We start from the raw sequence: 26,644 nt of genomic DNA on the forward strand, positions 1-26,644 counted from the left end.
GCTCTGAATATCTGAAAAAAAGCACGATACATTCTGAATAGAAAATGTTTTAATATTGTTTTTACATGTTTACACTCATATCACTGTAGTAAGTCTTAAAGAGAAACTGATTATTTTACAAAATCTATAATTTCCTAAAAATGAACTTTAAAGTCAACATAGCATTTTATATTTCAAATGTAAAAGTAAAAAAATAGCTCTTTTGCAACATCTTACAAGTCATAGCTATGAAAATGTTTAGTTCACTTTTGTGTTGCCAAAGCTTACCCCCTGAATATACAATAGGCTATCTGAAGTAACAAAAACAATATTAGAAGGTCTAACGTAAAAAAAAACGACAGACTACTCTCCCTGAATGATGAGGCAGTGATAGGACTTACCAGCAATAAAACATAAATGTCAACTCTCTTGACAGGAACAATGATTTTACCGAGTGGAACACAATTGAAACCTGCATATTCATTAAAAGATCCATCCACATGACCTGAACTCTCTGCATTCTGCCCAGAGTCAACATTAGCATGTGGTATTGTAGCCTGGAATGTTACTTAGATGCACTTTCTTTCATTGAAGTAACAAAAGGAAAAACAAAAAAACAACAACAAATACAGTCTTTGAACTTGAAAATTAAATTGCCACACCTAAAAATAAAAAAATAGATAAAGTTGATAAAAATAAGTTTTACACGTACACGTTGAAGAAAAAACGTTATGTAAATCAGAGCCCCAAAAAACTTGTTAAAAGTTCAGAATAGGCTATAAAAGTGTAAAAGATTGCATAAAAAGTTGCTGCAACATTTAAGAAAAAACATATTTGTGAAGCTGTGCTGTTGCAGTGCTCTGTTGCGCTGCTTGCACAGACAGAGGACAGATGCCTTCAGCTATGTGAAAGCCAACACTGAGATCTTGTCTGCGTCCGTCACTGCATTGTGAAGCTTGAAATGGTCCAGGAGCTTTTTCCAAGTCCGACTGCAGTTCAGCAGCTCCTGGTTCCCTTTGAGAGGACACATGGGGGTTAAGAAGCTTCAGAGGAGCTTTAGGGAGTACAATTAATTCATGAGCAGCAGAAACTTGGACTGTACATTCTACATTTATATTTAATTTAATATGCCATTTCTAGTTCATATTTGATATATGTTTAATTTCTAGTCTTTTTCATTTCTATTTATGTGCAATGCCTTGTTTTAACATGCTGCTGTAACGAAAACATTTCCCAACTCGGGATCAATAAAGTATATCTTAACTTATTTCTTATCTTATCTTTGACTTACCAATGATGCACAGTCCCTCCTTGGCCCTGGTGATGCCCACATTTATCTGGTTGGGATCGGCCACAAAGCCCAGATGTCTGGACAGCCAACCTCCGTCCTGTTCTACCGCAATCTGCTCGCTTGGCAGAGAGCACACTGTAGATATGATGACGTAGCTCCATTCACTTCCTAGAAGACAAATAAGACATGTTGAGCCATCAGTAAACAGGTGTTGGTTTCTTCTGTCCAGCACTGGAACACCAGATGGAGTCGTGGGATTGTCGTCTGCAAGCCCACAACAGTCTATATATCAGAAAAAAGATCTGAATCTGTCCCTCTCAACTGAAATATATAATATGTGTATATATTTGTCTGTGTTTACTAGCTACCATATATAGCATACCATATAGTCGCCAAAACGTTAGTTGGCTAAAAAAGTCTTTGTCGAGCAACTTTTAGTCTATTTAAGTCTGTAGTCTAATGAGAAATAAAATGCCTGTCCTTTCAGGCCGAATCCCCTCAGACTTCATAAGACCTATAATATATAATAATTCTGACCTCAGAAAACGATAAATTAAAGCTTTAATTCTACAATGTGGGCGTCATGTGCGGAGGTATTTTTGCTGACGCGCATATTTAAGAGTGTTTCGGTTTGCTGTGTAGTGTTAATTTTCTTTGTTAGCCTATATTTATTTTTAAATATAAAGAACAATATTAATTTTCACTTTTTTTTAAATAACCATTAGTTATTATTGCCATTACATCTACACATCCACAGAGTTGTGTGTGTGTGTGTGTGTGATGGTGTAAGTCATGTTATACTGTGTTGAGAGAATAAATGAACTAAATGCTGAGTGTGTGTGTGTGTGTGTGTGTGTGTGTGTGTGCGGTGTGTGTGTGTGTGTGTGTGTGTGTGTGTGTGTGTGTGTGTGTGTGTGTGTGTGTGTGTGTGTGTGTGTGTGTGTGTGTGGGTGTGTGTGTGTGCTGCTTCTTCACTGTTGGAGAAATACTGTTTTCTCCACTCTTGGGTTGTTTTAATGCACTGATATCATGTGTGGCTCTGACCTGTGTATGTCCTTGCAGCTTCTTGTGATAGGAGGAGGCAGGGCATGTCAGGTTGTTGATATTTATGAGAAGACAGACTTGCTGTCTCCTAAATATCTCATTTCTATGAAGCGTGAAGGAAGTACGTGACTCTTTAAAGAAGACGTCACAGGTGACCCATCGCAGATGACCCGACTTTCCGACACCCGCGGCTGATATTAGCGCCACCTCGATTTACGACTTTGTTGCTATCTCTGTGTTTTGGACGATAGAAGCCTGATGGTTGTTGCTGTTCCGTTGAGCAACATACCCCATGTGTGTGAGTTAACCCATATCCTTTGTATGCGATTTAACTCTGCTCCTTCCTGCAAGAATACATTAGTTACCTGATCATTGATTCTCAACCTGGTGTCGAGTGATATTTTTTCTAACATATTGGTCCTTCGAGCCGGAACCAAGATCTCCTTTTTCCTCCGGACAAACGAGCCTGACACTGTGCACAGGGAGTCGAGAGACCCCTACCTTGTTTCCCTCACAAAGAAACCATTTGGTGAATAGGGGGGCAGGTTACGCTGGAGAGGAGAGGAGTGATATCCTTGAACTTCCGACACAGGACAGAAAGTCAATACAGGCACCGTTTTGGTTTCAACCCCTTGGTTCACGGAAGGATACCAAAAAAGTCCTAGAAAGACACAGGTAAACTTATCTAAAGTACTTTTAAATGGTTTGTGGTTTCAAACTAGAGGCCTTGGGTATATAAGTAGTTTGTGGTTCAAACTATGAGTTTTTTTAGTTTCTTAAAAAACTAAAGGATCTTATAGTTCGTGGGTGGACTATCGGGCACATTTTCTTAGTTTTACTAAAACTATTGTGTGACTTTATAGTAGGATACAAGGTACGGCTATTTTATAGTGGGAGACTGAGTACGGCTATGGGCATTTTCTGAGTTTTGGGGAAAACTGACAGTTTAGTTTTCTGGGTTTTGCTAAAACCGTTGTGAGTTTTATAGTTTATGCGTAAGCTATCGGGCATTTTTACTTAGTTTTGGGGGAAACTATAGAAGTCTAATCATGGGTTCATGCTGCAGCAAGACCCGTGGGAAGAGGATTTATTAGGGACTATGATGTGGTTCGCCGAAGCAAGGAAGAGAAGGGAAAATGCTGAGGAAACCGCTAAATCAGAAAAAGAGGACTTAGAATCAGAAAAGAAGAAATCAGAAAATGAGGTTTTGTATAACTTGTATCCTAATCTCCCCTATTCCGAGAAACTGGAGAAACTTGACGATCAAGTGATATGCAGACGCCGCCAGCCCCCTCCTCCGTATCTCCCTCCTGTGGGACCTGCTGTGATGCAGGAGCAATGGATAGATGAAAACCATGCACCAGCTCAACACCCCGGGGATCTCCTCGGACCCCTGGCCTCCTGCTCGTGTCACCCCTCTGCTCCCCCACCGACTCCGCTGCCTTGGCCACCCGCTCCGCTCCGCCCTACCAACCACCTCCACACACCGACCCTCGTGCTCCCGCGCAGAGAACAGCCGGCATGAGGGAGGAACCCAGCAACACACGGTCAGGTAAGACATTCAGAATGCCCGTTATGCCAGCTATGAATATATCAGGATGTGACTGATTTTCTAAGGGGGGCATTTCAACTGAATGGGGTGAAATTGGCAAACAAAAGAAACAAAAGCAAACTGCCGTGTTTTTAACACAGGATGAATCTGATGATTACACTTCTGATGTATGTTCTGTTGAATTGCTTTTCCGAGGTGATCAAAGAGGGTGTGGACGCGGCCGTGGCGGAAGGGACGGACGAGGTGGAGGGCAAGGTGGGGCACGAGGTGGAGGGCGAGGTGGGGCACGAGGTGGAGGGCGAGGTGGGGCACGAGGTGGAGGACGAGGTGGAGGACGAGGTGGAGGACGAGGTGGAGGACGAGGTGGGGCACGAGGTGGAGGGCGAGGTGGAGGACGAGGTGGAGGACGAGGTGGAGGACGAGGTGGAGGACGAGGTGGAGGACGAGGTGGGGCACGAGGTGGAGGGCGAGGTGGAGGACGAGGTGGAGGACGAGGTGGAGGACGAGGTGGAGGACGAGGACGAGGTGGAGGGCGGGGAGGAGGAAAATTCCCGGAGGGAAGTTGCTTTTTGTGTGGCAAATTTGGACATTGGGAAAAGGACTGCCGAGCAAAGAGGCCACAGGAAGGAACGGAAGACTGGGTGTTGTTATCACAACCAAATCTTACTATCGAGAGATGTACCACTTTAAATCCAGCTACACTACTGCCAGTAGAGACAGATGGGGAGCCACATGACTGTGTCGCAGAAACTGAGAACAGAGTGCTACCAAGGACAGACCTGACGGACAGTCCCTTCCCAGATGCAGACACAACGATGTATGTTGACGGTTCATGTAAGAGGAATCTTGATGGAACTGATGCAACAGGCTATGCTGTAGTGACACAGACGAAACGGCTCAAGGGCGCAGCATTGCCGTCTCACTTATCAGCGCAAGCAGCAGAACTAATCGCACTAACAGAGGCATGCAAGCTGGGAAAAGGGAAGACAGTTAACATTTATACAGACAGCAACTATGCTTATTCATATATGTGTTTGCACAACAATGGAAAAATAGGGGGATGGTAACATCCACAAACAAACCTATTACACATAAAGATTTGATCCTATCACTTTTGGATGCAGTACAACTCCCTAAGAGAGTGGCGCTCTGTAGTGTGCAGCACACACTAACGGGACGGACCCAATGTCCACAGGGAACCGGAAGGCAGATGAAGAGGCTAAGAAAGCAGCGCAAAGACAGTGACAGGACAATGACCAATACATTTCTGAAAATATGGAACACATTGATCATGACATCCTAAAAGACAAGCAAGCGAATGCACCTGACAGAGAGAAGGTACTGGAAGAAGACGTTGTGTACACAGAATACAGAGGGGTTGTGGGAAAGTACAGAAGGCACATTTGTATTACAAAAAAGCTTATTTCGATATGCAGCTATATTGAGCCATGGGTTGGACCACGGCTCAACAGGGGGGATGGTGGAAGTAATACAGAAGATATTCACAGCCTATGGCTTTACAAACTACTGTTTAGCATGTATGTGCACAGTATAACCCTCAGGGAGTTCAGACCAAAGAGACATACCTGAGCCCCAGTATCCGTCTCAGCACATGTGCATGGACTTTATTGAACTAAATAAATGTGAGGGAATGAAATATTGTCTAACAATCATTGACATGTACTCAAAATGGATTGAAGTTTTTCCAACTAGGAATCCGGATGCATTGACAAATCACATAATCCCACGTTTTGGAATTCCAGAAAAGATCTATCGTGATAATGGCACACACTTTGTACACAAAGTAATTCAGGATTTGACAGCTGTATTTGGAATACAATTAAAACGACATTGTTCTTATCGTCCACAATCAGCAGGGTTGACAGAAAGAAATAATGGTACAGTAAAAGCTAAACTGAAGAAGATGATGGCCGAGACAGGGAACACATGGATGAGATGCTTAGCACCAGTGATGCTAAGCTTGCACATCCTACCTAGTGCTAGTGCTCACCTTTTGAAATGTTATATGGAAGACTATATTATCTGCCTGAGTTAAAACCATTTGTAAGAGAGGACGAGAGTATAAGTGAAAACACAGCAGAATATATGGCAAACATTTTGAGAAGAAAAGCGATCACAAGTGTTATTGTCCCCTCTGCACCAGGGGTGCAACAACGAATCGACTTAATCGATTAAAATCGATTACCAAATTAGTTGCCAACTAATTCAGTCGTCGAGTCGTTGGTGACATCATCACGTGTGTTTTACGCGCCGTTAAGCTCCAACGTTATCGGTCTTTTTATCGGTACTGGAGACATTTATAAAATATATGTCATGTATTGTTGCTACATAAGCATTATATCGCAGTCTTAGTTTCGCCAACTCGTTTCTAAAATGCAAAAAGACAAACAAATGCGTCTATGATGTATTTTCGATCTCTCCAATCCAGAAGAGATCTCTCCCCCGTCTGTTTGGGAGGGGGCGGGGCAGTTTACACACACGCGGCTGCTACATGCAGCAACACACTGCGGAGGTGGCGGAGAGAAGCGCTCTGAGGTGGTTAAACTACACCCATCTCGATGCTCGTTGCCAAAAGTGCAATAAGAGTTTAGCATGTAAGGGCGGTAACACGAGCAATTTGTCTAAACATTTATCAAAAGTGCTCCAGATCCAGATGGAGAAATGCACCGGGTTCGACTGTCTTTCTAGCAGCTCTGTAGCCCCGTCCACGAGTAACGTTTCCACGTCAGGTGTTCTGCATGCTAGCAGCAACACACGGAGTTAACTACATTATACAAACATGGGGTAAGGATTAGAGGAAACTGAGTTATTTAGTTTGTTAAAGTTTCAGCTATTCTGTTTACAGTTCTGTCATCACATTATTTAATACCATTTGTTAAAACGTTGTTGTTTCTTTTGATGTGAAATATTATGTATTTAATTTAAATAAAAAGCAATGTTAGTTTTGTTCAAAATGTGTTTAGTTAATTTAATAATATATGTATTTTTGAAGTATTCATCTTTATTGTCTTCGTTAGTTTCCACGTGCCTAAAACAACCTCAAGCTACATCTAAAAGTTGATGGCTAAATAAGAGCGTTTGAGAAATTGTGCAAGGCGTAATAGTCCGAATAGTCGATTAATCGTTTCATTAATCGATAGATTAATCGATTATCAAATGAGTCGTTTGTTGCAGCCCGAGTCTGCACAGGAAGTACCTGACACTGCACAGACAGTGAAACGAGGAGAGTGAGTGTTCACCAGAGCGATAAAGAGGAAGAGCTGGCACTCGCCCAAGTGGGAGGGTCCCTACCAAGCACTCCTGTCTACACCGACTGCAGTTAGAGTGGCATCCTGGATACACCTGACTGTGAAGCTGTTTAAACCTAAAGACAGAAACTCGCCTCACTGTGGTGAAGTCTGGCTACAAAGGGAGGTGATTCCAATAAGGACACTTGTCTCAAACCAGTGAAGAAACCAACAGAACCCAGTAGAACTTAAAGAGTGGACGTTAGCAGGGAAACAGTCACGGGTCTGAGTGATAGAAACTGACGATGTACAGAGAAAGAATTAGGCAATGGCATCCATTTGGATTACATTAAAACATGTGCCTACAATCTACAGAGCTCAGCCGTTTGGGTACTTTTGTATATGAATTTGTTATCTTTTATAATCATTTGTATTTTTCCAAGTTCGATGTTATTCCGTAGTTTAAACAGGAGGGATATGTTGGAGAAATACTGTTTTAATGCACTGATATCATGTGTGGCTCTGACCTGTGTATGTCCTTGCAGCTTCTTGTGATAGGAGGAGGCAGGGCATGTCAGGTTGTTGATATTTATGAGAAGACAGACTTGCTGTCTCCTAAATATCTCATTTCTATGAAGCGTGAAGGAAGTACGTGACTCTTTAAAGAAGACGTCACAGGTGACCCATCGCAGAGGACCCGACTTCCCGACACCCGCGGCTGATATTAGCGCCACCTCGATTTACGACTTTGTTGCTATCTCTGTGTTTTGGACGATAGAAGCCTGATGGTTGTTGCTGTTCCGTTGAGCAACATACCCCATGTGTGTGAGTTAACCCATATCCTTTGTATGCGATTTAACTCTGCTCCTTCCTGCAAGAATACATTAGTTACCTGATCATTGATTCTCAACCTGGTGTCGAGTGATATTTTTTCTAACACACACACACACACACACACACACACACACACACACACACACACACACACACACACACACACACACACACACACACACACACACACACACACAATAAGAATCATCTCTGTCCGTGCTCTGTCACTCATATGCGCTTTTCGCGTGTAATATGTCAATTATTCTCAATTATAAGGCTCATTATTACCATTTTATTTTATCTTTTATATTCATCACAACGTACCGTGATGTTACTAATAATGTTGTTTCTTAGCCCTAAAATAATAATCATAATACACAGTATCATAAACGTGGGGTGACTAGTCGACTAATCTCCTGAATTGATGACGACTGGTCGACCAGGAAAATCTTTAATATCCTAGGGAAGTCATAGTATTTATATTTTACACATTATGATTTCAATTTCAAATGTCAGATATGGCCATAAATAAGAGACACTGTTTCAAACAACCCATCAGGACAGGAAGTACTAGGGGTACAGGGTTTAGCTGCTAAAGGGACTCTCACCTTGGCTTTTAGTGATAGTGGTTGCGGTGATTCCATCCAATTTCTTCTTCTTCAGCCCATCTCGGATTTCTGACACTTGCGCGTTATAGGGGGACAGAATCACGATATTTTGCTGTTCGATATTGGCTTTAGTCACCAGCTTTTCAGCAATGTCAATCTGCAAAAGAAACCAGTAAAATAAAAATAAATAATGTTAAGTATTACTATCAGGTGACTTTTACCCTTATATCTTTATATTGCTGTTTAAAATCAACAGGGAAACAGGGGGTGCCCAGTACAGTACCACTTTGATTCTCTCTTCCTCGTTGGCTTTGGAGTTCTCGTTGCCCTTAGCTGTGTTGACCACCAGGCTGACGGTCTTTCCTCTGATGTCCCCAAAAACGATCGGCATCGTCTTATTGTCAACACGCAGGACGCTGCTCGGCTGCTCCACTCCGGTTAACAGATTCCCCTCGTAAAATTCTTGCGACGGGAACTTGCATATTTCCTCATGCTATAAAGGCACATAAATTAATTGCTAGTTGGTGATTGCCACTTATAACACAAAAACTCAAGTTGGGTAATAAAACAGTAAGTACATATAGTTAGCATCATTTATGGTGATTTTACAACAGCTAGGGGGCATTGTTAGGGATGGGGCTAATACTAAACTAACTACAACTGTATTAAATAAGTCACCTCATGTGATAAGTGGATGAAGAGATGGACAGGGTAAAAGAGGACGCAAAAGATATAAAGTTATCCTGGGAAAATATATTATCCTCCACCTACTGGTGGCGTATGCACCTTATTAATAATAATGATTGCAACCTGTCATAAAACCAAAAATAGAAGAGACAGAGGAAGCTGAAAAACATCTAGGTTACGGTCGTATTGTCAGTTTAGTTTAGGAAGGTTCCTGACGGAGTGAAATTACCCGGAAGTACCTTAGTGGCATAAGAGCTGTTTGAATTCTCTAGATAGGAAAGGAGCTTTGAAACTTGGTGATATACACAGTTATAGATGTGAAGGCCTAAAAAGTTTTTAGAAATAAAATTGTATTGATTTTAAAAGACTTTCAAACAATCATGTGGATGATTACGTGTGGTGACAACAAGTTTCACTTTACTTTTTTTTTTTAATTCCAAACTAATGAAGAATATATTTTTCACTGTTGTCCACGTTCATAAAGCCTGCATACAACAATACCATCTATGTGCGCTGACAGTCGTCCACTGTACGGCATATTGTGGTTTCCCCATGGCAGACGCACATTAACTGCTGGTGGGCATACATGTGTTGGTTATAATGTAACTGCAACAAGATTAGAAGTTTTCTTTCTCATAATGTCAGGGTGATTGGAGGTCCTGCATGTTGTTCAGGGTGTGTGCTTGATGCTAACTATCTTTTCTGGTGGAAACATTCTTATTTTCAAACAATGGATGAATGATTTGTGTGGTGCTGTGTGTATTTGTACTTCCCATGCACAGTACTGGTGTTTATAAATGTTCTCACCATTCTGTACTGGGTGTCCAGCATCACGGCGCTCTTCTTATGCATCGTATGGTAACGTTCAAACAGAGACTTGGCCATCCCCATTCTCCTCACATGCACATTCTTCACAATGGGTCGTAACTGTTTATGGTCCCCGATCAAAACAATCTGAAAGAGAAGATCTGACAGTGAATAACTAGTGTCACGAAATTGAAAGGCTTGGGGCTGAGGGGGGCACGAGTGTGCTCAAATCTGTCCAATTTATTTTGATAAGAGGAATACCTGGTGGGGGAACTAGAGTGTATGTATGTACAGTATATAATATATACATATATGTATTTGTGTATGTATATATAATATAGGTATATGTGTATGTATACATATGTATTGTAAAACCCCATAACCTGAGTCTAAGCTTCAGCCTTATATTATATATATGATATTATTCCGTTTGTTTAAATCTGCCCTGGTAGTTTGTCATTTTGTTTGTGAAGCGAGACATATTGTCTTTTGACATGTCATTTAAGGGCAGTTTCATGAATCAAGGCCACATTCATCATTATCATACATACAGCATTAAAGGTGGGGTAGGTAAGTTTGAGAAACCAGCTCGAGATCACTAGAATTTGAAAATACACGACCGGAGAAAATCTGCCACTTCCTCACAGAGCCCCTCCTCCAACACACACGAACGCGCACATGACCAATGAGGGCACGAGAGAAGTTTGTGCACAGATGGAAGGCTGACAGGCAGGTAGGTCATCCAATCCGTTTAGCCGGGCTGGCTCAGATGATTGGTCGTGCTTTTTACAGCACCACGGCTTCCACAGATGACTTTTTTTATGGATTTTTTGTCAAAGCACTTCAGATATTCATTGCTATCGGGATGTTAAGAGCATTCCATGGAATATAACAAAAAGTGTATCTCGAGCCGGTTTCTCAAACTTATATACCCCACCTTTAAAGGTGGCCTACCTGCCTGTCAGCCTACCATCGGGGCACAAACTTATCTCGTGCCCTCATTGGTCATGTGCGCGTTCGTGTGTGTTGGAGGAGGGGCTCTGTAAGGAAGTGGCAGATTTTCTCCGGTTGTGTATTTTCAAATTCTAGCGATCTCGAGCCGGTTTCTCAAACTGACCTACCCCACCTTTAAGGACAGTGTAAGCAGAGAGCCAGAGCAGAATCATTATTGTTACATGTAAATGAAAACCCACCTTCTCTGGCCGGTTGCAGACTAATGGAATCAGGGCCTGGGGTTCAGTGGCCATTGCACATTCATCAATGAGGATCTGCCGTGCACTGACGGTCTTAGTCAGATTCGGGGTGGAAGACTGTGTGCATGTACACAGTATGATGTCATGCCGTTCAAACTCATATTTCCGAGCCTTTACCAGAAGTATTTTGTATCTTGGAGGGAAAATAATAGATACAGTTAGTGCATTCCTACTCTGTTTTTAATCATTTTCCTCTGATACAGTACAGGGTATTCATTTGAATGTTTTACATTTTTTACGATTATCAATTTCTTCTGATAGTCACCTTAATGTGCTTTTGAGCTAAATAACTAACTACCAACCCCTATTTAATATTATAGAAAATTAATATTCTCACTAATATTAACTCATATAAATATTTGTCAGTAATCAGGCTTGTTCATATGAGAAACTAATCTTCATCTGAACTTACTCTTTCACTTCTTTAGGAGGCAGCTCTTTTCCTTTTTCCAGGGCAAGTTTAATGCGTAGATCAAAATCTTTTATTTGACCCGAAGAAGGGTTGGTGTCCTCCCGCATGCGGTGATGCAGAGTGATGCTCCTAGAACCATATAAATATGCCATTGTTAGTCAATAGTAATAGATTCCTTTTGTAAAATGTTTTGGTTTGATTACAATACCTGAGCTGTGGTTTGGCACGCTCTTGGCGGATTGACCTCCGGGAAAACTGCAGAGCGCAGTCTGGGTAGGGGTAATCAAGCATCTCCACTTGTTGGCTGTAGAACCTGAGGGGCCGTAGTATGTCCCCAAACCTCAGTAGGTACTCTGTGTAACAGTAGAAAAAACATGGCTCAAGTTAACAGAAAATGTTTGCTGAAAAATCAGCAGAGAAACAAAGGAACTTGCCTGCAACAACATCAACAGACTTGTTGGATGGGCCGCAGTAGAGAATAACTTGTTTCTTTTTCTCATCCCTTGGGTCAACATTAGTCCGTGGGCTCTTAGCGTTCAGCTCAAAGAAACCGAACACTATCTTCACACCAACGACTGTCTTTCCCGTCCCTACGAGACAAATGAGAAAATGGCTTGACACTTTACAGAACATATGAAGCATCAGGGTGAGTATCAGTTCCGGCTCTTACCAGGTGGTCCCTGTATAATTGTGAAGGTATTATTTAGAGCTTTCTCCACAGCAATATGCTGACTCTGGTTAAACTGCGGCAGTCCATACGGTTTCCTCTGATGGTTCCACGTTGGTTTTACTGCAAAGACAACATTATGAGTATGTAAGTCGCTTTGGATAAAAGCGTCTAACAAGTGACGTGTAATGTAATGAATTGTTTTTAGCAAGCACGAGTGAAGCTACAGAATTATACTTTTTCGAAAAGTATAATGTGTGTTCAGTTTATTTATTCTAATGGTTGACTTGAGACAAATAGTTAAAGTCTATGCAACTATGTACTGCTGACTCATGGACATACCCTCTTTTGGAATGTGTTTTCCAAGCGCTATAGCCTTGACAAGGTCACATGCATACGGAATGTTGTCCACAGCCTCTTCTTTCCGGCTACAAAAGGAAAACATACAAATGTATGTCAGCAGTTTAATCTAAAGCTGAAGACATTGTCAAACAACATATAACCTGAATGTCAATGCAAGAAAATAACAGATTAAAAGCCCAACTCTAAGCCATGGTAAAGTCAAAGAGAAATACACTCACATGTCAGGCATAGACTTTGGGATTATTTCAACTGTGAAAGAAGTGTTTTTCTGAAAGACACAATCAGGAATGTTGTCCATCGGCCGGTCATGGACATAGAACTCCACTTCACTTCCTTCATTTGGAGGTTTTGTTTGTTCTGCTTTTACTGTGACACCGTGGGCCACCCATGTGAACACTCTTGGGTCTGCCATAGCAGAATGTTCCGGGGTTGAAGGTAGCGTCAAACCTCTTTTCCGTATGCACAGTAAGCACTTTGAAAGGTTACATTCAATGGCCCATTCAGTGATCCATGCAATAGGTAAGAAGAAGCTTCCTGTTAGGCTGCCTTTCTGCTTTTCACGGAAGTGTACCACCAGGTTCTCAATGACTATGCTGTCACTGTCATCCACTGCAGTGGAAGCAGATTCCATTTTACATAGCGGTGTCCAGATCTGTACATACTCATTGGTGTCTCTATACAAGATCTTTGATGGTTCCTCTGCATATTTGGCGAAGCATGTGATAGCGCTGTGCACATGGTCCACACAGATCTCAAACCTTGGTTTAATGCGCACCAGCTGAACAGCAGGCAAGATGTAACCTCTTCTTATCTCAGTGGTCATTTGGATCTGAAGGGTGTCCCCTCTCTGCAAACGCAAATGGATGTCGACCTCATGCTCGCTTTGTTCCTCCTGCTCCTCAGAGTCACATGACTTTGATTTGGGAGCTGGCATTTCAGAAGATTGTGTAATAATTGGTCTTTCCAGCTGCTTAGTATTAGCTTCCATTATGAGAGACTTTGCATGATCCCAGTTTTCTTGGTCAATTGCTTCAACAGTGGCTTTCCATGTTGTCACTGAAAGCTCAACGCAAGGACCATCGTCTGTCATTTGCAACTCTTGGTGGATTTGCATGTTGTCAACGGCATAGACCCGCCTTTTCCATGAAAGAGTGACGCAGTCCTTTTCTTCATCAAAAATGGGTTGGTCACACAATTGTAAATCCTTGTACATAACTGATACACTTTCTCTAAATATGTTCTTGTTAAAAGGAAATGCCACTGGAACACTGTCTTTGTTGGGACTCCCAACAAAGGCTAGCTTTGAAGCACTTTGTTTTTTTATGCTCACTGCATAGGAGATCTGCTCTGCCTTTTGTTCATACTCCTTGGCATTCTTGGCGTTGTCCTCAAATTGACTGCACAAAGCTGCAATCTCGGGAGTAGTGTATTGCGCTCTCCGGTCATGTATGATGGAGTGCAACAGTCTCTGCGAGATGAGGTCCATGTAACGCCGTATTGGGGAGGTTGCTTGTGTGTACGAATCTACGTTCAGAGAATAATGCCTAAACACTTCTCTGGAGTGGGAGCTGGAACATATCACTTTAGCTTTACTAGAACATCTTCTGAACTGATCAACGACTGGTTGGAGAGGAGGATGGATGTCATCTGCCGCTATAAGGTCCACCATTTTGTCAATATCATCTGCTCTGGCAGCTGACTGGATATCTTCCCACACTTCTGTCAGGATGCGGATGTTTTCACAGTTTGAGGGTTGTTCGCCAACTTCGTCAACTCCTTCAACTTTGTGCCGCACATGAAAGGATAGAGGAATTAGTTCTCCGCATTTCGCCTTGAAGTCGTCTATCTTTTCACAATCAGGTTTTGACTGACAGCGAAGGGGTGTGCAATCCAAGGAGTCAATCAAATCCTTTGATGCAAGTGTATTAAATAACACACTCAGCTCTTCAACCATCATATTGGCTTTACGCTTTCCTGGCAATCTCTTATCATCAGGTTGAGAATAAGCCCAATCTGAGCCCAGTCTGTCCTTCCTTCGAGCTTTTGCAAAACCATAAGCCACTGTGACACAGTCTTCGACAGAGTCAAATGCCGGTGCCTCTCTATACCGGTCAGTGATTATGGCCTCTGCCTCGTCATAAGACAACTGCCTGTTAGACTTGATCCCTGACAGCTGGAGTTTGTGCTTTCCAATGATCTCATTTGTTTTCTTGTTTACTTTGAACATTAATGATACCACCCTGCGTTGTTTTCCATCTGACAGAAGACTGAAGGTTCCAGTGCTAAACTCTTTGGGGAACATGTGCAGAGGGTCTACACTGCCGCTGTAATATGTAGTACCACGTTGTTCTGCCTCCTTGTCCAATTCACAACCTGGGATCACAAAGCTGGCCACATCTGCAATGTGGACTCCCAACTCATACTCATGCTCTCCAATCTCCCTAACACTGATGGCGTCGTCCAAGTCTTTTGCTTCTTTGGGGTCAACCGTGAAAGTGATCATATGGCTTAAGTCCTCTCTGTGTGTCCCGTCTTCATCTTGTGAGAAGAGACCCTCGTCTGGATTACATGTATTGGGTTCAACTTTGAATTCTTCATTCAGGATCCGTAGACTACCAACCAAAGAACTTCCAATAGGCAGAATATCTATGACTTTCCCTAATGGATAATAACAATTTTCTTTCCATCCAATTATTTGCACCACAAATACATTGTTCCGTTTGAGCTTTTCATCAAGATGCTCAAACGCTGCAGTCATCCACTGACCATCCATTTTCTCCCATATTGGAATGCAGTTACGTTTTCTCTTGCTGATCAGTATGCATATTTTAGGGGCAGATTTTGCAATGGGTATCATCGTTCTTCGGATAAATGTTTCTTCAGAATTGTGTCTTGGTTTGCTGTGATCCTCATCCTCAAGCAGACACACAAGAACGCGGGCTGATTCCGATTGCTTGGTGATTCTGGTCACCTTCGCTTTTTGTAAGACCACTTCGTCTCCAGTGAAGGTCTGACCCATGTTACTTCTTCCGTTGATGCGTATTCTTGAGGTGGGGTTGTCAAATGGTACAACATAACCTTTGTTATATGACTCCCTGACCAACTTTCCGTGCCTGGATGCATCAACATCACCGATATTGTATGATGATCTTGACCTATGGCTGTTGAAGTCTTTACATTTCCACTTGTCCTCATCCAAATGGTGTTCTTTTTTCAGGAGTTCATAGTCATCTTTCAACTCTTGAAGAATTGCATCAGTGAGAGTGCTGCTCTCATCCACATGTTCAGGCTTCTGAAACCTTGTAGTTTCCATGACATCTTTCATGAAGAAATCCTTGGTGAAATGCTTTGGTGTGACACTGTTGTTGCTGATGCAATGATCTATGTAGCTCTTCCACACCTTTGAGCAGTTCCCAAAGCAACAGAGGGCAGCAGCATCTCCAACCACAACCACCTGGGACTGAGCTCTGGTCATTGCAGTGTTCAACACACGCGCATCATTGAACAGCTCCAGACCCGGTAGGTGAGATGTGTTCAGGCTGTCACGTGTTTGCACAGCTGACATAATGACTGCCCTGAACTGTTTACCTGTAAACACATGAAGACAATGTGTTTTCTGTTAAATGACAATGATATGGAAAGGGTAATATAAATATATATACGGTATATAATAACGGTCAAACAGGTGTGCAGGGTTGGCACAATCAATGTCTAACAAAAAAGGATAATCCTCCAGGAGTTCTTAAAGCGAAACTAAATTACCTTGGACATTTGCAAGATTCTCAACATGGACTTCATTGAGGCCTCTTTTTGAAAGTGCTTTCCTCATTTGCCAGACCTATGGAACACGTGAAAAAAGTCAGATAATTAAATGATTACAACTCGACAAAAAAATACATTGAGATATTACTTGATGCAGAAGTCTTTGATAAATATTTTTAAAAAACAATATATTCATCTCAATCTTAAAAGTTACCTGACATCCGTCTGATAGAATGCAGATTGAGCTTGGGTCCTTGGGCCCCCATGTCAATGGCCACTGTTCGAGAACCTCTTTCACTGCTTCAGCCACTTTGACAACTTCTTCTTTGTTACACCAAGACATCGACCCAGTGTCCACGAGACATTCTCCCCTGACATGGTGAAACTTTAAGGCATTGCCATCTGCAGGCGGCGGAACATTTCCTTTAGCTTTGATGACGTCATTCTTACCGACGTAGAAATTGGTGGACACAAACTCCACAATCTCTTTGGTTGAGCGGTAGTTTTCACTGAAGATGATTCTACTGTTCTGGGCAGCATCACACTGTTGGCCTTGATAGTAGTGGAAGAGGCGATTAAGCAGTGTGTGATTTGAACGGTGATGATCATCAACTGAGAAAAGCTTGGGTCCCATTTGCATGTGATCTCCAGCCAAAACCACTCTGGTGTGTGGACCAGCAAGGCCAAGGGCCATCAAGGCTTCACATTCAAGCATCTGAGAGGCTTCATCAATCAGTATGTGGGTAAAGTATCCCTCTGGGAGATTTAGGTCATGGAAATGTCTTGCCATTGTTGTGGTTGTTATAACTATCTTGTGGCGATCAAGAGCAGCTTTGGTAGGTGGTAAAAAAGACTGTTTGTCTTCCGAAAGCAAGCAGTATTTCAAAGTGATGTCATCTGTGGCAAACAAAGCTTTGCCTTGTTTGTTCACTTTTATTCGAATTGGCCTCGTTCCATTATCTTTCTTGTTGATGAATGGATGGAAGTGATCTCTGACGTACAGATCTGCAGAACTGAAAGGAAAAAAAAGTTAATGTTGGTGCTATTTTTGGAAAGCATACTCTAGACCAGTGTTTCTCAAACTTGTTCATACCAAGGACCACTTGACCAATAAAAAAACACTCGCGGACCACCTAACTCCACAAATATAAAAAAACACATCGTTTTTCTCAAACAGATTACAAATCGCCTGAAAATGGTACAAACAAGTGGCAACATGTGTGATGAAGGTGTTGCGCTGGGCTATATCATGCAATCAAAAGTGAAACTTAACCTCACTCCATTGCGGAGATATTCCCGCGAGAGTGCGGAAAACTTAAATGTATTTATTTATTTCAAATGTGAAATTGTACCACTCACGGACCACCAGTGGTCCGCGGACCACACTTTGAGAAGCACTGCTCTAGACAGTACAGCTTAGAGCAATGAGCATGACTCGATGAACACTTTGAAAGTAATAAAAGGTCCACACAAAAAAAATCAGTTTGAATGTATTAAGGAATCAGTATATTATGAACACATATAGAAGAATTGTCATTACCTGTTGGTGTGGGTGCAAATAAGCACTTTGTTGGGAGGCAGCTTACTCAGCTCTCGGGCTGCGAAAGCAAGGGTGAATGTCTTCCCAGTTCCAAATGGTCCGTAGATGAGGAGTGGTGCTGAATATTTCTGGACATTGGAGCTTCCTGTGATAAAGTCAACTGCTGACTGCTGCTTTGGGTTGAGCTTCTCATGTTTGACGTTATTCACAGGAACTCCACAGTGTTTAAGGTCTGGCAGCACTCTGTTTGTATCAGGGAGGAGGTCTACGGCCTTGTGCATGGTGCAGAAGCTGTGGGGATTGAGCTGGAACTGCACCTCCATTTGATACGACTCATTGCTTCTGAGTGTAAGATCAGAGCAGCACTTCTTAGACAGTTGCAAATACATGGTGTTCTCACTTGTTTTGTCTTTCAGTATGCTGGCTTCATAGACCTTGGAGTTTTGACTACTTTCAGATAAAGGGGCTATCAGGGCAGACTGGATGCTGCGTTTCAGTGCCAGCCCCTCAGGGGTGTCTGGAGTGAGCTTACAAGGAATGGAGACAGCACAGAACAGCTCTCCCCGAGGAGGAGCCATCATCATGCCAAACTTTGTACTGTTCAACATCTCCGATGTTGTAATTCCTCCACAAACATTTAACCTAAAGAAAATCAGAAAACAAGCTTAGAATTTGTAAATAGTTACAAAATCCAAACATGATAAAAGGAACTCTCTACAGGAAGCACATTACCTTGAAACAATCTGGTCCTCTGCCTGTTCCTCGTCGTACAGGAACTGGTGCATTCTTTCTCTGTAGTTGTCACTGCTCAGAGGTGTGTGGCTGCTGTAGGAGGATTTATACTGAAAGCTAATCTGAGGAGGCTTGTACTTCTTTAACAGTTTCTCCTGTTCTTCTGTCCTGGACGAACATGGGATGATAACCCGGTTTCCTCGATGCCAGCGCTCAGCACTTTGAAAGGTGTATCCAAACGTCACTGTTGGTTGTTCAACGTCCTCCAATGACAGCTTGCCTACTCTAACCCGGAGCTTCTTCAAGAGCACTGGTCTCATGTCAAAATCTAGTACTAACCACTGGTCGTACAGGCCTGGGTTGATGGATGTGAAAGACACGGTGACGTCATAGGTCATGTCTTCAGTGAGGAAGGGTTCACCGGGGGAGTAGATGCAGGGCACTGAGCTGATGTCGCCGAGCGTATAGGAAGCTCCTGGTTCTTGCTTTAGCAGCGCCACATGCACGAGCTGTCTCTGTACATACACAAAGTGGCTAGTAAGCAAACTATGAACAACATTTCTCAGACATGAAGGAAAACACATTTCTATAGGATAAAGATTATGTGAATACTTTAAAGATACTAAGAAGAGTAACTAGGGTAGTAGTTGAACACAGCATTCTGATTAAGGGCTTTTATATATATTACATTGTAGCACCTGATAATTAGTTTTCAACTGGACCACAAGGTTTAGATTTAGAGATATACTATATATAGAGATTTCAATGTAAACCGGAACCATCCTGTTCCACTCCTGCATTCCAATGATCACTGCTATCTCAGTGTCATTCAGGAATATACATGTTTTGCATGGCGGTTAGTTAATTATTCATCGTGATCATTCACATATTAATAATACCATGCAACTAATTACTTTCCACAGTGCACACACACGCACGCACACACACACACACACACACACACACACACACACACACACACACACACACACACACACACACACACACACACACACACACACACACACACACACACACACACACACACACACACACACACACACACACACACACACAAAGGGCACAACACAGTTTGCTGTGTCTGTATGAAGTACCCTGAAGTGACTGAAATTCAGCAGCAGACATTTCACACAGGAAAACAAAGCAACCTCAATGCATTGAAAACATGGGAAACATCTGACCTCTGTTTCAACTTGGAAGTTCCATCGCAGTGTTTCATTGATCTGCTCACACTCCACTGTTACATCTCCGTCACAAGAGATGCTGACATCGTTGACTTGCTCTGATAACTGTAACGTTCAAGATGGTGAATTACAAATATGGTATTTAAGGAACTGAGAATATATAGTAATATATACAAAACATGTATGTCGTGAACTATCTAATTGCATTTCTTATTTCTTAAGTCACTCATTTGTACAACTGTTGGTTGTAACTGGATGAAGTCCAGGCATGTCTGTTCCTGAAATGGAAGGGAGCACTGTACAGTGGTGCGAGTCCTGGGGAAGCGCACATCACTGTACATTATACCCTTAGATCACCGTCTGTGTCAGGTCTATATGTACCCATAATGCACCAGGTTCAAATTCAGTAAAGCACCAGACACGACTGCGTGTGACCTGTGTTATCTCTCCCTTAGCGTTGGAAGGAGACGCCTAATGCTGTCAGTTGGTTTCTGTGTTGTGTGTTGTGTGCAAAGGTACAACAGTCTGTATTCATGCACTAAAGGCTGGAGTTAAAGACTTTTAGATGACTGAACACATCTGAACAGAATTAGATAATGTGCCAAATACTTATACTCACTATGTGTACTTCATTACTGCTGTTTTTGTATTCCTCCAGCAGCTCCAGGTTATAGTTCATGAGACCCTGGGCTCCGATGCTCTGTCTGATCTCCTTCTCCTCTGCAGCTCGCATCAGCCACTCCTTCAGCTCCTCCTCAGAGTGAGCTTTGGGGCACTTGCTGCCGTACTCACATGTTTGTGGTCTAGGATGAAATTGACTTTTTAATTGTACTATAAAGATAATATGGCTATATTTTGCACATTTTTCTCAGGAGGTTTATACTAATGTGAATTATAGTTACTTATGTGTTACTACTACTACTACTACTACTACTACTAATACTACTACTACTACTACTACTACTACTACTACTACTACTACTACTACTACTAGTACTAGCCTACTACTACTACTACTACTAGCCTACTACTAGTACTAGCCTACTACTACTACTACTACTAGCCTACTACTAGTATACTAGTACTAGCCTACTACTACTACTACTAGCCTACTACTAGTACTAGCCTACTACTACTACTACTACTACTACTACTACTACTACTACTACTACTACTACTACTACTACTACTACTACTTATGTTTTAAAAAATAAATGAAACAAAGGCAGCAGAGATAGATCATTCTGCTCAGAAGGACAAGTATATTCCTTATTGAAATCCAATCACGACCCAGAGAGTGTGTGCCATACTATAGTGAGCTTCTTCTGTTGGGGATGGATGATTTGATGTGATTGGTATAGAATATAGAAGATCATTGGTGCAACCTTTTAACAGGATAAAACAGACCCAAAAAACGATAAATATAAAAAATATATATAAAAAAGTTTTAAATAAAGTTTTGGTAATGTAAGGCATTTTTGATAAAACAAATGAGTTCTGATTGTTTAAGACAACCTGACATTTCTTAAGAAAAAGAAGTGTGATGTGAACAGTTGGATGCCTCACTTACACACAGCTTACAGATCACAGAGTACAAAAACATTTAGTCCCCGGTATCTGGAACTGAACTATATAGTATTTACTTTATGATTAAAACTCTTGTCAACATGTTGTCGAGATCTGGACATTATTTTACACTCATTTCCACATCTGTGGGTTTCTACACACTCCACAGACTAAAGTGAAGTGGATAACATGCGTCTCTTTCTTACAGCACAGAAGACGTGCAGAACAACCAAGAAAATAGAAAATAAATAAAACAAACACACCAGACGTGACAGGAATACTAACAAATCATATATCAAAATAATAATAAAAACACATAGGTTAAGAACAAATACAAAACTAATAATCATAAAAAGTTGTGTAAATATATATAATTCAACATAAATAAAAACGATCAGTGACACTGATCTACCATGTGTTCGTTTACCTCTCGCAGAGCCAGAACTCCGCCCGGTGGTTGTGTGGGGGCTGCCGGCCCCTCCACCTGGTGGTGGTGTCCTCAGAGAGCAGCTGGGCGTGCTCCAGAGAGGAGCAGTGCTCGAAGAAGCTCTCTGGGGAGGAGAGCAGCAGCAGGCACACTCTGCAGTACATGAAGACCGGCTGCTGCTCCGTCAGCTGCTGCTCCGCCTGCTGCTGCTCCGCCTGCTGCTCCGTCAGCTGCTGCTCCGTCAGCTGCTGCTCCGTCAGCTGCTGCTCCGCCTGCTGCTGCTCCGTCAGCTGCTGCTCCGCCTGCTGCTGCTCCGCCTGCTGCTCCGTCAGCTGCTGCTCCGTCAGCTGCTGCTCCGCCTGCTGCTGCTCCGTCAGCTGCTGCTCCGCCTGCTGCTGCTCCGTCTGCTGCTGCTCCGTCAGCTGCTGCTCCGCCTGCTGCTCCGTCAGCTGCTGCTCCGCCTGCTGCTCCGTCAGCTGCTGCTCCGTCAGCTGCTGCTCCGTCAGCTGCTGCTCCGTCAGCTGCTGCTCCGTCAGCTGCTGCTCCGTCTGCTGCTGCTCCGTCAGCTGCTGCTCCGTCTGCTGCTGCTCCGTCAGCCGCTGCTCCGCCTGCTGCTCCGCCTGCTGCTCCGCCTGCTGCTCCGCCTGCTGCTCCGCCTGCTGCTCCGTCAGCCGCTGCTCCGCCTGCTGCTGCCGGCTCAGCTGCAGGACATAAGGTCGCACGGAGACCCCGCCGTGCTCCACCCTCCACACGGCCATCTCCACCTCGCTGTGCGCAGCCTGGCAGCGGCCCGCCTGGTGCCAGCAGGGCTTGCCCTCCGTCACATGACTGCAGAACTCAAAGTGACCGCTCTGGGGGAGAGGGCGCACCTGGCTGTAGACATGCTTCCTCTTGTTCTCCGACAGGTGGTGAACTAGGACTGGGTCCCAGGGGTGCGCTGCATCTGCTGAGCAAGAGGGACTCCATCTCTTGGTGGCTAGTCGTTGTGGCGTGTCATTGAAGCAGCGTTTGCAGAGCTCGATGAATTCCCCTGGAAACTGCTGGAGAATGCTTCCCGCTGTGCTCTCCGGGGTGATCGGTTCAGACTCAACTACAAGTCGGATGAACTCCTCTCTACTAATGTGTTTGTCCTTCACATAGTTCCACAGAGTGGCCTCCTCATCGCTTCTGGCATAGGTGCACGTCTGCCCGTGCTTCGTGCACCCAGAGCCCTCCACAAAGAACTGACACACTTGGTACAAGACGTTGCGACCACATATAGGCCGCTCAGAGACCGGCCTCCAGAGGTCACAGGCCTTGTCTTTGGCTAAAAGAAGATTTCTACTGCACTTGTGACTCACCGACTGGACCGTGTATGATATGTGGTTCTCTTTGACAGAACACAGATCACACGCAGCCTTCAGATCGAGAGCTGGCAGGTCCCTCAGAGACTCGGAGCGAGCAGGCGGATCCGCTCCTCCCTCAGACAGAGCTACAAGGTTACAGAGCGACACGTGGTTGATCCCGTGACACTTCTCAAACGTCCACACATCAGCTTCCTCATCACTTCTGGCAAAGGTGCACCGGTTCTTGTGGAACGAGCAGCCTTGCCCCTCCTTGAAGAAGTAGCACACCTCGTACCGAACGGGATTGGGAAACGTGGGCCTCTTTGACACAGGCCTCCATTTGCCGCCACATTTGGCTCTGCAGAGCAGGAGGTCGCGTGCACACTGGTGTTGAACCGGTTTCAACCTGTAGGTGATCTCTTTCTCCTCGACAGAGCATCTAGTGCATACAAGCTTGAGGTCATATTGTGCTGTAAGAGGAGCCAGGGTGGCGGCTGACATGGTGATACGCTGAGTCACCAGCTGCAGTCCAGATGTGTCATGACCTGAAGAACTGTGGAGCTGAGCTTGAATATGTCTGAAAACAGAAGAGAAGACAGCAAGATGAGAAGGGCGCTCCATGTCTTCAGTTCAATTCAGAAAGCCATTTAGTCACGTATGTCTCCGGCAAATATTATTTGTTTATCTGTTGAATCATTTCAATAGTCTGGCTTTCACATTAAAGTCTAGACACCAATGAACGAAACACATCTAGTTGACTTTTCTTGGCATGTGCAATGTGATCTGAATTCTGATCACAATGCGGGCCCGACCGTCCCATGGCTCCGATCCAAAGAGTTCTGCTTGATTCACCTGCATTGCATGGCGGCCCTCCTGAGAGGATGTCTGTGCAGGTTCCATCTTAAAGGTGTAATGGCGTCACACATGTTTGTTTGTATCCGTTGAGGAACATAGATAGAAGGCTTATTGTTTTTAACAGATACGTGATACGGGAGAGGGAACAATAGGCGACAGGTCAGAATGCAGAGAGCCTGTGGGGTCTCTGTCATCCTGGTCAAAGACCTCACGGCAAATAACTACCAACTTATGATAAACATGCTCCGACCGAAAACGATAAAAAGATCATTTCAAGTCTTCAGTGTGGGAATCCATCGTCCCCAGAGGCCGGACATACCAACAATGAAAAGAGAGAAACACATATACTGATTTCAATCATATCCACCATAACAACACTTTAAATAGTGTAAATACATCATATATTTTTCTTATTCTAGGAACACATGTTATTTTGTTTTATTAATCCTATTTAACAGCACTATATTATTAGCAGCAGTGGTATAATGTTAATAACATATACTTTTACTCCACTATATTTTGTGAGCATTTAAGTTACATATTTATTTCCTGGTTGCTTTGCAGATGTAGGTTATATAAAAATGATATACAATAAATGATATATAAAGTTATATAAAATATAAATCAACTAATACATGATCCTATATTATGAAACGTCCAGCTACCTAGTTGTAGATCAGGGGTGTCAAACTCAAGGCCCGGGGGCCAAATCCGGCCCGCGACTTCATTTCATGTGGCCCGCAAGAGCTCTGAAAGAATGTAATATGTTTATTATATGGTTACAGGCCGATTTACAGATGCACGATGTCCATAAACTACATGTCCCACAATGCATCTTACATTAGATTTTTTTTTTTTTTTTAACTGTAACTTTTTTTTCAGAATTTGGCTTTTCTTTTAAAATAATTTTGTGACATTCTCACTGAAGAGACTTGCACTTATTTGCCCTAGACTTCTTCTTTCAGACCTAATTATCTATGAAGCTTTTACCCTATCCGATAATAATCCAATGCAGAGGCAATAAATTAATATAATACATTATTTTAAATATATAAAATATTTATATATGTATTTTTATATAGTCTTAAAGTTACAACCGGCCCTTTGAGTGCAACCATAATGCTGATGTGGCCCGTGATGAAATTGAGTTTGACACCCCTGTTGTAGATGGAGTCATTCAAATAAACCCCACTTTTACTGAAGTGATAACACATAAATGCACCAATCTTGTACTTTTACTTCAGTATTGTTTAAATGTAGTACTTTCACTTGTAACAGAGTATTTTTATACTTTAGCATTGCTACTTTGACTAGGTGGGAAGTAACTAAGTACATTTACTCAAGTACAATTTTGAGGGCCTTACCTCAAATATATAGTATTTCCATGTTATGCTACTTCATACTTCTACCCGACTACGATTCAGAGGTAAATGGTGTACTTCTAATCCACGACATGTATTTAATCCCTTTAGTTACTTCTCAGATCTGGATGAATGATGTGAAATCTAACCAAGTGTTGAATCAGACTTTAGTTCCACCTGGAGTAAATCCACCAGCTACCCTGCAGTCTACAAAGTACTTCAGACTAGCTGCTCCTTCACCAGCTTTGAGAACACTTTCATGATCAATCAATATAAAACATATATATATATTATTCTGAAATGGACCAATCTGCACTATCACTACTTTCACTATTGGAATTTTGAGTATAATTTGATGCGGATATTGTTCTACTTTTACTTTAGTTTTTTTTTTTCATGCAGGACTTTTATTCTAACCGAGTATTCCTACACTCTGGTACTTCTACTTTACTGAATTGCAAGGTCTGGCCGGGTACTTCTACTGTTACTCCCTCGTCTGATGAGCAGTATTATGCCTCTAAATGTCAGCAGGTGCCTCTGCATGGAGCTTCCAGCGTCAGTCCACCAGAGGGCGCAGCTGAGCATGTTCCTGGTGCAGCACACCCTCAGCATGATGTCAGCGACAAGAGAATAAACAATGGTTTGAGGTGAAGGTTTTCTACCGGTAAATATGCCCATAAAGACGATCCAGTTATTACTGATTCAAAATAACATGTCTACAAATGTGTCCTTTACTGTCTGGCGAGTTTATTTCAACAGTAGCCTATTACTGTCTGCAACTGCTGGGATTTCCACTACTATACTACCACTACTATTCCATAAATAAATAATCACAATGATAATCGCAGTGACGACGACGACAAAAACAACAAAAACAACAACAACAACAACAACAACAACAACAACAGTAATGAGCGTAATTAGGCAGCTCCTCCTAAGTGTGTATTCGCAGGATCTTCCATGTTATCTGAAATAATTTTTCTCAACGCTTCATTGAAATATGAATAAGTAAATGTTGAGATGATCGCATGCACTCACCTCCCGCAGCTCCTCTCTCGGTGACGGTGTTCTGTCTGCAGACTTAACTTTCGTTTCCCATGCTTTGCGTCACAGCTTCAGGTGACAG

General features: G+C 42.8%; 1 protein-coding gene across 1 annotated transcript; it reads right to left on the reverse strand.

The window, feature by feature from the left end:
- Positions 1 to 31: 31 nt before the first annotated feature.
- On the reverse strand, positions 32 to 26,644 carry LOC117446435 (3'-5' exoribonuclease HELZ2-like). Its single transcript, XM_034082593.2, has 20 exons — positions 26,557 to 26,644; positions 21,978 to 23,879; positions 20,604 to 20,787; positions 19,982 to 20,089; positions 18,780 to 19,294; positions 18,048 to 18,689; positions 16,722 to 17,520; positions 16,508 to 16,583; positions 12,964 to 16,333; positions 12,725 to 12,810; positions 12,386 to 12,505; positions 12,150 to 12,305; positions 11,924 to 12,068; positions 11,716 to 11,844; positions 11,244 to 11,436; positions 10,051 to 10,197; positions 8,840 to 9,049; positions 8,557 to 8,713; positions 1,271 to 1,438; positions 32 to 993 (listed from the first exon to the last, which is right to left on the reverse strand). The coding sequence occupies exons 2-20, from the start codon at positions 23,801 to 23,803 to the stop codon at positions 881 to 883; spliced, it is 9,144 nt and encodes a 3,047-aa protein (XP_033938484.2). The 5' UTR covers positions 23,804 to 23,879; positions 26,557 to 26,644; the 3' UTR covers positions 32 to 880.

This window comes from Pseudochaenichthys georgianus, chromosome 5, assembly GCF_902827115.2.
Source record: "Pseudochaenichthys georgianus chromosome 5, fPseGeo1.2, whole genome shotgun sequence".
Classification (NCBI taxonomy): domain Eukaryota; kingdom Metazoa; phylum Chordata; class Actinopteri; order Perciformes; family Channichthyidae; genus Pseudochaenichthys; species Pseudochaenichthys georgianus.

Excerpts from the sequence above, each read along its gene's own strand:
- LOC117446435 (XM_034082593.2), bottom strand. The coding sequence starts at position 23,803 with ATGTCAGCCGCCACCCTGGCTCCTCTTACAGCACAATATGACCTCAAG. Across the intron at positions 20,788-21,977 it reads GAGTTCTGGCTCTGCGAGAG|ACCACAAACATGTGAGTACG; the intron begins GTAAACGAACAC and ends ATTTCATCCTAG. Across the intron at positions 11,845-11,923 it reads CGTGCCAAACCACAGCTCAG|GAGCATCACTCTGCATCACC; the intron begins GTATTGTAATCA and ends ATATGGTTCTAG.